The sequence below is a fragment of the Puma concolor genome, chromosome A1, assembly GCF_028749965.1.
Source record: "Puma concolor isolate L17-30 chromosome A1, mPumCon1.1.hap2, whole genome shotgun sequence".
In the NCBI taxonomy this organism is placed as follows: Eukaryota; Metazoa; Chordata; class Mammalia; order Carnivora; family Felidae; genus Puma; species Puma concolor.
The window spans coordinates 143,530,684-143,546,027 of NC_141667.1; the positions used below are offsets into that span (position 1 = coordinate 143,530,684).

The window sequence follows — 15,344 nt, forward strand, 5'->3', positions numbered from 1 at the left end:
TGAGGACTTTTATAATCACTATATGTGTGATAAGCTAAAGATGTTATTTTCAGGGTTTATTTTACCTAGTGTTGTAATGCCCACAGAAATCTATAGCTTCTACCCAGGTTGTTTACTTGACTGGATTTTTCAATTTTTTGAGTTTACTGATATGTGAATGTTTCCTATATAGGATATTTGATTTTTTTTTTTTTTGCATTCTTTCATAGTCTAAGTGTCAAACAGCTTACAGGTATTTAAGGTGATATCCATTTAAATTCTGAATTTTTAAATTGCCTTCATTTGATATTAAATTACATTTTACAAAAGAATTTTAGTGACATCGGATTGTGCATTTTAGTTATGTAGAGTTTCATATAAAAAGTCAGCAACTTAAAATTTTAGAATTTGGATGTATTTCATCCTCTTCATCTTTCTGCTCAGTGAGGAGTCTTTTCTAATTGCAGCCTTTGACCTCTTTGTCAACATACCTAGTTCTGTCAACCATCTTTGCTCCTCTCTGTATTTACTCATGTTTACTCTTCTTATGACCACTGAAAGATGCTCTCCATCCCTATACCTCTGCTCCCATTCTTAACAGGGAATCCATTGTAGGGCAGAGTAATCATACTGAATCATGTCAGCTATCACTGGAAAGTGGATTATGATGGTTTTCCTTGGATTGACCATCCATTCTAGGTTCCTTGGTGGAGAGGGGAGGCGTGGTCATGTTGTGCAATATGTTTCTCCATTTAAGATATCATCTAGATAATTTCTTCAGCAGGAGCATAGGTTTGACACTTTCTTACAGAATGAGGTGGTAGATTTAATTGAACCAATTTACTCACACTCTGTGGTTTATTAATGTAATCATTTCTTCAGGCTATAACTCTTCGTAAGTTAAACTGAAGAAGGAATTGATAACAGTTTTGTAGTAGTAATAGTATGCTGTTGGGAATTTCTTTTAAGATTCACTGTGTACTGTTGTAATGGCATGTAACATTTGCCTGTAAGAGTGACCTGTCATGAAAATGTACTCCCATGATATACTGTATCTGGCTGTTTGATGAATTTTATATTGTAAACACACACATCAAATATAAGTTTTAATGGTAAAAGATCCATGTATATTCCTATAATACATTTGGAAGGACACACAAGAAACTGATCCCCTAGGTTGGAGGACTGAGATGGAAATGTATACTTTTATCCCATTTGAATTTTGTAATGAGTATAAGTGTTACTAAAACAATAGTACATCACTAAGAGGTAAGTAAAACAAAAATGACAAACAATAACAAAAGGGAAAATAAATGGATAAGGCAGACATTCTGTGGATATAATTCTAGCTAAATGTAATCTGGTGGCCCATTTGGGTTTCTTCTTACAATTGGTAAGCTCTTTGTGTCGATTGATGGCAAGTTTGATTAGAACTCTTTTCTAGGTGGTAAGTGTATTCCTATATTTTATCATCATATTGTTCCCTCCAATATCAGATGATTTAGAAGAGTTGCCGAATTTCTCTTTGACATCAGAGCTTTTCTTGATTTGGAATGCAAGTTAGAAGTGTTGCCTCAGGAATTAGAAAGACCATGTTGATGGCTTATGAGTATTCTTCACTAATAACTCAGGCCAGATTTTTTTCAGTTACTTTGATCTATATAGATGGTAAAGAATTTACTTGAATCATTTTCCGAATGCTCATATCTAAAATCTAATTGATTGAATCACTCTTGGTGTTTCATTTTAAAAGAATGCAGCTTTGGCAAATGTCTTTACATAGAGAAGAGGGATTATGTTCAGGTTTTGGGTTATTGTTCTTTCATTGTATTTTAAGCATTTACAGGTTTCCTTTTTCTTTCTGCCCTTTAGCCGGCCTCAGAAAGTATGTTTGTGTCCATTTCTACCATTGCATCCTCTGCATATCTCTACTCATTTGTACATAATTCAACATCCAGCAGAGGTAAGATTTTATAAAATACATAATTGCAAATAGAATATTAGAACATAAGAGAAAACACACCAATGAATATCCTTATACCTCCCAGCTCTTTAACATTTCTGAAAATAAACTGATGATAAATGCTTTGTCTTTGGGAAAAAATAGTTTCTTTTGTATGTTATATCATAGTATAGTGTCATATGCTTTAGAGACAGATAAAAATGGTTATTTCATAAAACAGTATTGTTTCACAAAAAACTGTAATTGAATAGTATAGAAATTGAGAACCCCAACCATTTTGCATGAAGAAAAAATGAGATTTTTGTGATTGAAGAACTAAGAAACTCGTTGCTTTTTAAATTTTGATCATAGTTTATATTTCTTAATGTTTCTTGATAAGTAGAAATAATGTCAGCATTTTAGTGTTAGAAAATGAATATATAAAGTTTTATTTCTTTAAATGAATAGAACAAATATGTATATATTATAGCATATGTGTTATATATAAAGACTTTTTAATTAATATTTTCTTATATACGTGAGAATTATGCATGTGCTGGTGTTTGTAACTCTTGATTAGCTGCAGTAATGAAGAATGGAGGGAAGGATTTGATTGATAACCATAAAAGAGAATCATTATAAAATTAGTTGATGCATGGTACAAAATGGGTTTAGATTAACTGAAGTTAAAAGTCTTCTAACATTTGGGAACTCAGGATATCATCTATTGAATTAGGCTTTTGAAGAAGGGATTTTTTTTTTTTCCTTAAATTTCTGAAGTATATGCTATTTTAAATCTTTAACAAAGTCTTTAAAGATATCAGTCTTTTTCCTTTTCCAAATGATGAAAACACTTATTCTTTTATTGTAAATTATTAAATATTCCATTTATTGAGCAGCCCTTTTGTCAGTGTTAACAACATGCTTTCATTAGGATTTGAACACTTTGGTCACCATAATTATTTATGCTGTAATTATTTATTTTTTTATTTTTATAAAAAGTTTTTATTTTTTATTTTGAGAGAGAGAAAATCCGAGGCAGGCTTTGAGCTATCACTGTAGAGCCTGCTGTGGGGCTCGATTTCACGAACTGTGAGATCAGGACCTGATCTGGAATCAAGAGTTGGACACTTCACTGACTGAGCAAGGTGCCCCATTTTGCTGCATTTAAACTTGCAACACTCTGCAACTCAAATTTATAACAAAAATGAGTTTATCAGCAGTAATGGTTTTGGATAAAACTTCACTTTTGATAGTGAATGCTTTTTTCATTTTGCAGTGTATGTAGTATCATGTTGTTTTATTATTTTGTGGTTCCGGACATAATATGGCATTTAAAATATAGGTGTTTTCATTGATGTGTGGCAATTTTAATGTTTTCAAAGCCTTCCACATTGGTAAGAAAGAAGTGAAACTGTCATTATTTGAGATTACATTGTACTACAGCAAACCCTAAAGACTCCACCAAAAAATTACAAGAACTAATAAATGAATTCAGTAAAGTTGCATGATACGCTAGTATATAGAAATCTGTTATGTTTCTATACATTAACAATGAAGTATCAGAAAGATAAACAAAGAAATCAATTTCAATTATAATTGTACCAAAAAGAATAGAATACCTAGCAACAAATTTAACTAAGGAGGTGAAAGACCTTTAGCATGAAACTATTAAGATGTTGATGAATGAAACTGATGAGGACACAAACAAATGAAAGGTATATCATGCTCATGGATTGGAAGAATTAACATTTTTAAAATGTCTGTAATGCCCATAGAGTTCTACTCATTCAGCGCAATACCTTTTAAAATACCAGTAGGGGTACCTGGGTGGCTCAGTTGGTTAAGTGTCTGACTCTTGATTTTGGTTCAGGTTATGATCTCACAGTGGTGAGATTGAGCCTTGCATCAGGCTCTGTGCTGGGTGTGGAGCCTGTTTAAGATTCTCTCTCTCCCTCTCCCTCTGCCCCTCCCCTGCTCTTGTTCACATTCTCTCTCTCTCTCTAAAGTAAAGTAAAGTAAAATAAATAAAATAAAATACCAATAGCATTTTCACAGAACCAGAGCAAACAATCCTAACATTTGCATATCACCACAAACTGCCCCGAATAGCTAAAGCAATTTTGAGAAAGAAGAACAAAGGTGGAGGTGTTACAATCCCACATTTTAAGATATACTCCGAAGCTATAGAAATCAAAATAGTGTGGTACTAGCACAAAAAGAGACACATATATCAATAGAACAGGATAGAGAGCCCAGAAGGAAACCCACACTTCCATGGTCAGTTAATCTACAAACAAATGAGGCAAGAATATGCAATGGGGAAAAGATAGTTTCTTCTATAAATGGTGTTAGAAAAACTGGACAGCTACATTCAAAACAGTGAAATTGGATCACTTTCTTATACCATACACAGAAATAAACCCCAAATGGTTTAAAGTCCTAAATGTGAGACCTGAAACCATGAAACTCCAGAAAGAGCACCTTGACAGTAAAGTCTTGGACGTTGGCCTTAACAGCATTTTTATGGATATGTCTCCTCAAGCAAGGGAAACAAAATAAAAAATATAGTGTAAAAAATGGTGCTGGTAATGCACCAAAATTAAAGGTTTCTGCGCAGTGAAGGAAACAATAAACAAAATGAATATGGGAAGGTGTTTGAAAATGATAAATCTGATAAAGGGTTAATATCCAAAATACGTAGAGAATTTATTCAACTCAACATCCAAAAACAAATAATCCAATTAAAAATGGGTATAGAACCTGAATAGACATTTCTCCAAGAAAGAAATACAGATGTCCAACAGACACACAAAAGGATGCTCAACATCACTTATCAGAGAAATGCAGAGCAAAACCACAATGAGATATTACCCCATACACCTGTCAGAATGACTGGTATCAAGAAGACAAGAAATAACATGTTGAGAATATGAAGAAAAAGGATGCCTTGTGCACTTTTGGTAGGAATGTAAATTGGTACATCAGTATGAAAAGTATGGAGGTTCATCAAAAAATTAAGAATAGAGGGGCATCTGGGTGGCTCAGTCGGTTAAGTGGTTGACTCTTGATCTCAGCTCAAGTCATGATCTCATGGTTTGTGGGATTGAACCCCACATCGGGCTCTATGCTGACAGCATGGAGCCTGCTTGGGATTTTCTCTCTCCCTCTCTCTTTGTCCCTGCCCATCTTGTGTGCACTGTCTCTGTCTCATTCTCAAAAATAAATAAACATTAAAAAAATTAAAATAGAAATACCATGTGACCAATAATTCCATCTGTGAGTATTTACCCACAGAAAATGAAAACACTAATTTGAGTAGATATATGCACCTCTATGTTTATTGGAGCATTATTTACAATAGCCAAGATATGGAGGCAACCTAAGTGTCCATCAGTAGATGAATGGATAAAGAAGAGGTGGTGTACACACACGCACACACACGCACACACACACACACTTACACACAATGGAATATGATTCACCTGTAAAATAAGGATGAGGTCTTGCCGTTTGTGTGACAACGTGGGTAGACATGGAGAGTATATTATGCTAAGTGTAATAAGTCTGACAGAGAAGGACAAATACCATATGATTTCACTTACACATGGAATCTAAAAACCAAAACAAATGAACAAATAAAGAACACAAACAGACTCATACATACAGAGAACAAACTGGTGGTTGCCAGAGGAGAGGGGTGTAGGGGGATGGGTGAAATCGGTAAAGGGCATTAAGAGGTACACATTTCCAGTTATAAAGTAAATAATCATGGAAATGAAAATTGCAGCATAGCGAATATAGTTATTAATACTGTAATGTGCAGTGACAGGTGGTAACTACATTTATTGTGGTGAGCATTGTGTAATGTATAGAATTGTCAAGTCGCTGTATTGTATACCTGAAACTAATATAACATTGTGTGTCAACTATGCTTCAATAATAAAAATTAAAATAAAAAGTGAAAGTTCAGAAAAGTAGGTGTTTTCATTGATTTGTGGCAATTTAAATGCTTTCAAATATTTTATTCATTCCTTTATTCCTTCGTTTATTCATTCTTCCTCACCTTTTTTGCTTCCTTCCCTTCTTTCTTTCATGGTTAGTTCATGGTGTAGGTGATCCATCTACAGTTGTGTGTGTTTTGTACAGTTCTATGCAAGTACATCCATATTGTTTTCCTTATCATCCAAGGAGCTTTCTAGTTTTAATCTAACTCAATAATACTGGGTTGCCTTGTGCTTAATGTCAGCACACTTTTTTTTAAAAAATAAAAATGTATTCAAAATTAAAAGTGATCAAGACCACTTGGGTAGGCTTTAGGAGGGGGCTGTGGAAAAAAAAGATTTGGTGGAGCGGATGATATGGAGGTGATATGGCGGAGCATTTCAAAGAGTAGATATATGTATGTAGAAAATTACTTAAGGATAAAATAAAACCCTTCAAAATAACAAAAATATTTACAAGGAGGACATGTTCTGTGAAACCACATGACCTTTTGTGAACAGTGTATATGTAACCATAGTGATGTAAGCACTGTCGATTGATTTAACTAAAAATATTAGATGATATGAGAGTAAGGAGTGATGGAAGAAAGGTAGATCCTCATTTATTCTAAGGGGCTCTTGTGACACAGTGCATTAATTAAGAGGAAGGGCTCAGGAGCCAGATTGCTTGAGTTTAAAGCCTTAATAGCTCTGTAAATTGTAACCCTGGGCAAGTTAATTAACCTCTCTGTGCTTTCGTTTCATCATTAGTAAAATGGACATGATAAAAGATATACTTCTTTATTGGTTTATTGTGAGCATTACATGAATCAGTCAGTGTATTATTATGTACATTGAAGTCAGCTATTATGACAATAAATGGTAGTTTGTAGGTAGTATTTAAATTTGATAAATCAAAAATTAGTAAGACACATTATATAGAAATATGGAGATAACTACCAAAGGAAATAGCTGAAAGAGTTAAAGTGATTGCTTCTGGGAAGTGGTATTGGGGAGTGTATCTGGGAACATTATAGATCTTTTGGCACTATTTAATTTGACATTTATCTGTATGTTGATAGAAGTTCGGAGAGTGGTTTAAGAATGTATCGTAGTCTCAGAGGTTGTAAGGAGGGAAGAAAACAGTAGGACACGCTGGAAAATGTCCTAAACCTCTCCTCCCCCCTCCTCCCGTCCCTTTTCTCGTAGGAGCTACTCCACATTAATTTCAGGCTCCCTCACAGCTCTGGCTTGCTGCATTTTCTTTTTAGTTACAGTCCCAGCAAATTCTGACTCTCCTATTTCGTTTGCCAACTTTTAGGTTGATGAATTTAACTGTCCTCAGCGTCTCTAGATTTACCTTTTTGTATTATTGTAATCAACACTTCAGACACTTAGGGGCAAAAGAGGTTGACACAAAAATGTCCCTGAAGGGTGTATGTGTGTGTGAGTGGTTGATGAATACTGTTACTAGCCATACTTTTTGTTTTTGTTACCAACATATGTAATGTAATGACAAAGTTATTTTTAATTACTTTAGTAAATTCTGTATAACATTACTGTTTTGTGTATTAATATGCTGTGTGTATTGTGCTATCATGGTGAAATAATTTACTTTGAGGATATATGAAGCAGTGTTATATAAATTGATAAAGGTAACGGGGGCTGTATGTAGGTGAACTGGTTAGAGAGGGACTCCATCACTTACTTGATCAGGCTTGACATTCCTAGTTGGGCTGGTGGAGAAGAGCCAGACAGTGACTGACCACTGTAGACCAAAATAACCAGAGGAAGGAGGCTCAGGCAAAACAGTGAATCAGTTGGGTATACTAGGATAAAGGAGAGGATTCTTTTTTCTTAAATGTTATTTATTATTTTTGAGAAAGAGAGAGAGAGAGAGCTCGCTCAATCAGTGGAGGGTTGGAGAGAGAGGGGGACAGAGGGTCCGAAGTGGGTTCTGTCCTGACAGCGGTCAGCCCCGTGTGGGACTCGAACTCGTGAACTGTGAGATCATGACCTGACCCATTGTCAGATGCTCAAATGACTGAACCACCCACATGCCCTAAAGGATAGGATTCTTGTGACAAAAAGGTGGTTTTTAATGCTAGAAGCTAGGACATTGGAAAAAAAATCACTGATGATAGTTAATGGAGTTTATAGGAATGGTCACCATATTTCCCCACTCTAAAGTTTTTATATTTTTCCTCTTTCTATACCCTTTATTATTTGGAAGTAGGCCATAAATCCAGTCTGCATTCAGGTGGGTAGGAGAGATTAAGCAAGCTCCACCTGCTGTATTATGGAGTACTTATGTTTATTACTTGGAATTCTTCTGTAAGGAAGATTTGTCTCTCCTCTCCTATTTATTTTGCATTTTGGGTCATAATCCAAATAGTTTGCTACTTACTTTGTTACTCACATTGTTCCATTTTGGTCATTGAGAGCTCTTTAAATTAACATTGGTTTCTGTGTCCCTTTGATATGACCCATTATTATTTTTTTTTTTTTAGCACTTTTTTTCTGGACATAAAGATTTAGGCAGTTATCTTCAAGTTGACGTACTATAAAATATAATTACTACTGAAATGTAGAATAAATTGTTCAATTTAGTTAAACACAAATTTCGTTTTTCATAACCTTAACCAATAGTTGGCTTAATGTTATCTTATTTGATTAGTAAACCTCGAACACACCCAAGTAGAGGAAAATGTGCACTTGTATTCTATTAATACCGATAACTCAGAGAAACTAGCTCTTTTTATTCAGCTGTGCTCTGTAATACAAGTCTTGTGAAAGTTATCTATCCCGTAATGAATCAGATGTTCATCATGAAAGTTTTAAAAGTGTGTTTGTCTACGTGCAAATCTATGTTTTGATTAATTTTTTAATTAAAGGAAAACAAAGTGTTGCGGACAGTTCCCCTTTTAGCAGCATGCCTCCCCCAGGACAAGTGTAAAGTCAAGATTGGTCGTCGCTTCAGTGAAGAAAGGTAAATTACTTTTTAGGGCACTTTAGCCTAACTCTTAGCTACACAGAGCTTTAAAAATGATTTCCTTTACCTTATCTTTCAGACCCAGAACATGGTACATTGGCAGAGGTTAAAAAAAAAAAAAAAAAAATATATATATATATATATATATATACATATATATATATATATATATATGACAAAGCAAACAAAAAGACCCTCAAAAAACATGAGCCAAGTGCAATAGACAAAGGGATTATCTGAATTCCATAGTAATATATGTTGAGCCTTTTAAAGGCATATTTTCCTGTTTATTTCATTTTGGTTAAAACTGCCTTTGGGAGAATAGAGTACTTGTATTAGATTTAGTTTTGTTTTTTCTTTTTTTAATTAACAATTATATATGGTATACATTTATGTAAATAAACACATATTTATCCATTTTTAGACCATTAAAGCTTTCTAAGGCAGAGCGACTAGTACTATATTTAGTATTCTTGTTACAGCATGTCATGTTTTTTTAAAGGATAGAATGCCTTCTCCTGTCATATTTAAAATATTCTTTTTGATGAAGCCCAGTATTTTTTATAGACAGTAGCCCATTAGTTGATAACTTCACTGACACTTCTATAATGTTCTTGGATCTTATTTCATACTCTATTATATAACCCATTATCAAAAAATATAAATTATATATTATATATTTAAATTTTTCTACAAGTCTTTTTTTAACTTTGAAGCTTTTTTTTTTTTTTTTGCTTTTCTGCCCATTCACAAAGCCATCACAAATTATTCTGATCCTATCTAACACAGTTAAATCTACTTTCATACAAAATTTAACTTTTGAAAATATGAAGATCTCAAAAGAGTAAGACTCATACTGGCTCCAGGCTCAGGGAAGTGACCAGACTTTTTCCTTCCTTTATTGTTTTGGGTTCCTTTATTATTTGGCTTCATATTATGAAAATAACATCATGTTAGAGTTTTATAAAATTGTGTTTTCCCTTCTCTGAAACTATTGTTTAAGAACACTTTCTCATATAATATTTTCTTATGCAAACTTTTCATTGCCTTGCCCTCAGAGGTGAGATTTGCTCTGGGCTTGGTGCTGCTGTTGGGAATTTTGCCATTTGGTTGGGAATGGAAGTGAAAACCAGAACTCTTCACATGGGGGAGTGTCCACATCATTTACATTGTGACACTTCTTTCATATAGAGACTCTTTATAATGAATGATAGTTTGTTTCTCTATAATTCTTGGGTGAATATAGATCTATCCCAACTTGATCCAACTGCAGCTTGGATCTAATTAATCGCAAAAGTGGTGAGCATTTATAGTGGTAGAAATAGCAACTATTTGGGTCATCCTTGACATTTGACCGTCTAACCTGTCCACAAATTTGTTTCTGGATGAGAAACTTGACCCTTTTTCAGATAGCTCATCCCATTTTGAACCATATTAAGTGCGTGATGTAGTGCTTATTCAGGAAATTATTATTTGCTGATGGTTTTTAAATGAAAGCCAATTAAGATTATTGATTTAATATTAATCTGGCAATGGAATGATTAATTTAAGCTTTTGTTAGAGTACATGATGTAACCATGAGGAATCGTTCAGAGACCTACTGCTTTTGGTGTCCTTTGTAAATGGATATTTAAAAATGCTGGTCTTCAGTTTTTGGCCTCTATAATTGGATATTGGAAAACAGGTGGGTTTTATGTATCAACCCCCAGTGACTTTCTAAATTCATTTGGTATTTATTGAAATTGTTCTGTAGCTTACCCCTAGAACTTTGTGTGGAGATAGCATATCTAGAGATAAGGTCATTTTTGACCTTTATGCCTGTTACTTCTTTTTCTTGCTTTATTGCAGTAACTGGAGGCTTTAGTACAATATGTATTAGGAGTGGTGAAAGCCAGCGTTTTTACCTTGATCCCAGTCTCAGGGGACGTTGTTAAATATGATGTTGGCTGTACATTTTTGTGGATGCCATTTATCACTTTGAAGAAGATGCCATTAGTTATCTTTAATTGACTCTTCAACTTGTTTCCTTCCCTTCGAGGATGTTTTGTTACTTCCAGACAGTGGCTGTCTCTTTCCTTATTACATCTCCAGTACCAAAATGCTTTGGTGTATATTTTTGAAGGAAGCACACTAAGAATAATAAAACTTCTTTCCCTTCACAAACTACTAATGATTTTTTTTTTTTTTAATTTTTAGAGATCCTGAACTTTCAACTGTTTGTCGGAAGTCTGATACATTAATATTATATCCAGGGGCTGAAGCTGCTAATTTGGAAGAATTTATATTAGATTCTCCTGTTTATCCTTCCACAATCATCATCATTGATGGTACATGGAGCCAGGCTAAGGACATTTTCTATAAGAATTCTTTGTTCCGCCTGCCCAAACAGGTAACCTAGTATTTTAACATAGAACAAATGCAATTGTGTAATTTTGTATGTTGTATATGCTTTCTGTGAGGGGTCACACTTACATTTTTATATACGTATTTGATAGTATTTATGTGCGTGAATGCATGTACATAGATATGTATATGCTTGTGTGTGTTTGATATATATATATGTGGAAAATTTGAAATTTGTTCATCTTTCTCAATTCTTAGCACCAAACTTCACCATGGTTAAAGTATTTGACTATATTAAGAGTATCTCAGACGTTTAATCCGTGAAGTGTAAGGACTAATTATTTCTATGTGAATTAATGTTTTTGTTAAGTGTTATGTTTAAATACTTCTATTTGGTAACTAAATACCCTCTTCTTGTTAGGAATGACTGAATTTTCATTTATTATTTTAATTAGTTTATCCCTCAATTTGTTGATGATGATACATATCTTGTATTGAGCCATTCTTTTGTTCTTGGAATGAAGTCCGCTTGATCATATATATTATCCTTTTGATAGATGGCCAAATCTCATATTTTATTAAATGCCATTTGGACTGCCTGGGTGGCTCAGTCAGTTAAGTGTCTGACTTCCGCTCAGGTCATGATCTTGCAGTTCTTGAGCTCGAGCCCTGCATCTGGCTCTGTACTGACAGCTTAGAGCCTAGAGCCTGCTTCAGATTCTGTGTCTCCCTCTCTCTCTGCCCCTCCCCCGATGGTGCTCTGTCTCTCCCTCTCTCTAAAAAATAAACATTAAAAAAAGTAAAAAAATATATATATATAGCATTGAATTATAATTTGTATATTTTTTGTACTTTTATTATCAGATTTGGTTATGCAGATAATCTTAACTTTACCAAATGAATAGGAGAGATTTTAATATTTTTCCATGGCCTAGAATAGTTTGAATAATATTGGAATGCCTTGCTTCTTAAAAAATTAGATGGAACTTATAGGTGAAACCCCCTGGTCCTGGTCTTTTTTTAAACATAATAACTTTTAAACTCTTCTTTCAAACTCTTATGGAAATTATTCAAACTTTCTTCTTCTATTTGGTTCACTTTTTAAATAACTTTTATCTTTTTTGGGGGAATTGTTTCTTTTTCACCTGAGTTAACAAATTGCCTGATATATACCTGAATATATTCTTAAATACTTATTTTAATTTATTCTGAATATGTCCTTTCTCCTTTCTAATCATATACTCTCACTTTTTCTCCCCATGAGCATGTTCAAAAGATGTTTCTACCTTTTTATTTAGCTTTTAAAAGTATTAGCCTTTAGACTATTTTGATGGCTGTTATACTTCATTCTTATTTCCTTCATTTGTACTTTTATCTTGATCACTTTCTTTCATCTTTTCCAGCTTGTTCTGTTTTTGTAAGGTTTTACTGTGTACTATGTTCCTTTACTAAGGTGAGTCCCTTCTTTAATAATAAAGGGAGAGAAGGCTGCCATATTTCTTAGTGTAACATTCATTGTATCCTATAGTTTGGGGTTGATGTATGTTTGTATTTATAGCATTGATATAATTTGTAATTTGTGTTGATTTCTTTCTACCCATGGATTATCAATGACTTCTTAATTCTCATGCATTAACAACACTTTTGTCCCTATTTTATTTTTATTTCTTATTTTGTTAGATTGTGATAAAAGAAGGTTGCCTGCAATATTTTGAATATGTTTATGATTTCTATGTGGGTTAGTACATGGCAATTTTTTGTATCTTTTCTGTGATGATAAAAAATTCACATTTTCAAATGATGAAAATATTTCCCTTTTTAAGGTTTGTTATTTGCATTTTTCTTTATACTTTTGTTTTTGTCATCTATGGGTGTTTGATACTGAACAAGGTGTATGAGAAGCTTCCGTTCAGTCTTTTAAATGAAGTTATCTCTACCTTTCCTATAGTTTTGTGTATTTATCTGCTCTGTTGTATATATAACAAGACATGCACTTAGTGAAAAATAATATAGATTTTAATAGATTATTTTATTCTAAGATAATAATAATAGATGCTGACAATCTAATCTCAAATTCTTTGTAGTTTTCATTCCCTTTGGTTAAAATGCAGGTACGGTTTTTAAATGAGACTGAATTATGCAAAAATAGTTCAAAAAAATAGCTAATGTGTTGAGTGCTTTGAATGGGCCAGTCCCAATTCCAGGTGTTTTCCACGAAGTAACTTGTTTAAATCTTCCTCAAAGGATTGTTACTGTCTTAGGTAACATGTAAGGAAACTGAGGTGCAGATGTCTTAAATAGTTTGTATTAGATCACATAACTGTTTCACAGCAGAGCAATTTCAACCCATCTAGTTTCGAGCCAAAGACTGTGGTCTTATCCAAAGTGGCATGATGCTTCTAAAAGGGAAGCTTCCATCGAGGATACTTACCTAGGATAGCTTCTGTAAGTTTATCTGGTTTCTTAAGTGTTCTGTGTTCCACAAGAACCAACTCCTAAAGGCATGGTTGCTGTTAGGTTGTGTCACATTTTAGCAAAATTTGTGTTCATATTACAATTAGATATTGCCCAATATACAAGGAAAGTTTAATGAAAGTCTTGTATCTGTAAAATGTCTTAGTGAAAATATTTGAATTGTTTTTCCTTTTCTGCATGCTTATGCTATGTCTGTGTCTCTCATCTTTCATTTTGTGGTAGCTACGTGAATGCCATAGAAATAAACTACAAAGTCACCGTAAAAAGATTAAAAGATATTTTAAAATTTATTATTTACCAAACCTGTTTTCTTCTTTAAATTGAGTAGCGGATAAGGAAATAGGTAAATTAAATAGTTTCCTCAGTCTGACTGTGCTGTATGTTTTTTATCACTTTTTCCTTTTCATGTTTTCCCAAACCAGAAGCAAATATAGGTGGATATTTGTTTATCCTTGAAAAGGATATATTACAACCATCCGATAAAATAAAATGCTTAAAAGAAACATTAAATAGATTTGAGTACACGGGGGAGAATACCACCTTAAACTAAAGTGAAAGGCAGATGGTTTTCTGGAAAACTGTGAATCCAATAAAAGCTTCATAAGCTTAGATTTCTTACAAATGAATAAGGTGAAGGTGAAAATCTTAAAAAAAAAAAAAAAGGCCATACATATGAAAACAGAGTTCACAAAAGAGAAAATAAATGTATTTATAAAAATCATAATTTAACCTTTATGTTGAAAGAGGTTCAGACGTCCAGAAAACATCCTGTATTATCCAGGAATAATACAGACATCCCTCAAATGCCCTTAAGTTTTAACATTATGCATTATTTGCCTTATCAGTCTCTCTCTGTGTATTTTATACTTTTCTGAGCCCTTTGAGAGTAAGGAATAGATATCTAAATTTACTTTTTGAAATTGAAATGTTGCTAGTTCTAGCAAGAATGTCTTTTCCTAAATATTTTTTTTTTTTGGCCCGAAATAAAAAAAATAGTAATTTAAAGCCCAACACAATTTACAAAAATGTGTATATCTTGAGATAGTTTCATCTTAATATACATGGGAAATGTGGGTCATCTTAGGAATAATAATACGTATGGCTTTTTAGAGTGTCATACAATACCCAGCCCAAACATGAGTGTGGGTTGGTTTGACAAAATATGTTTCTGGAGGTTGTTGCAAAAACCAGTGAAATATGTACATTTACTCTTTCTGAAAAAAAAAAAAAAGATTTTTATCTGTATACATACACATACATATACACAGATGGTTAGGTAAGTTGAGATGAAAAAGGGATTGATTTAAAAAAAATTTTTTTTTAACGTTTATTCATTTCTGAGAGGCAGAGAGCGACAGAGCATGAGCAGGGAAGGGGCAGAGAGAGGGAGACACAGAATCTGAAACAGGCTCCAGGCTCTGAGCTGTCAGCTGTCAGCACAGAGCCCGACATGGGGCTTGAACTCATAGACTGTGAGATCATGATCTGAGCTGAAGTTGGATGCTCAACTGACTGAGCCACCCAGGTGTCCCAATGGGATTGATTTTTTAAAATGGAAATATCTTTAGACATCTATAAAATGATACTGATAATTATAGTGGTTTGGTAATAAGTTCTGAACTACCTTCTG

At 33.5% G+C, this 15,344-nt stretch overlaps 1 protein-coding gene across 3 annotated transcripts in view; it reads left to right on the forward strand.

Annotated features, from left to right (window-relative positions):
• DTWD2 (DTW motif tRNA-uridine aminocarboxypropyltransferase 2) overlaps positions 1–15,344 on the forward strand; it is a 542,198-nt gene that overhangs the window by 30,728 nt on the left and 496,126 nt on the right. For all 3 annotated transcript variants that reach the window (XR_015250695.1, XM_086705715.1, XM_025924832.2), the window contains exons 2-4: positions 1,852–1,942; positions 8,799–8,893; positions 11,093–11,285. Coding sequence is in view for 2 of the 3 variants with exons in the window: in XM_086705715.1 (XP_086561841.1) it covers positions 1,852–1,942; positions 8,799–8,893; positions 11,093–11,285 (379 nt within the window). In the remaining variant the exon portion in view is untranslated. The remainder of the gene's footprint in view (positions 1–1,851; positions 1,943–8,798; positions 8,894–11,092; positions 11,286–15,344) is intronic.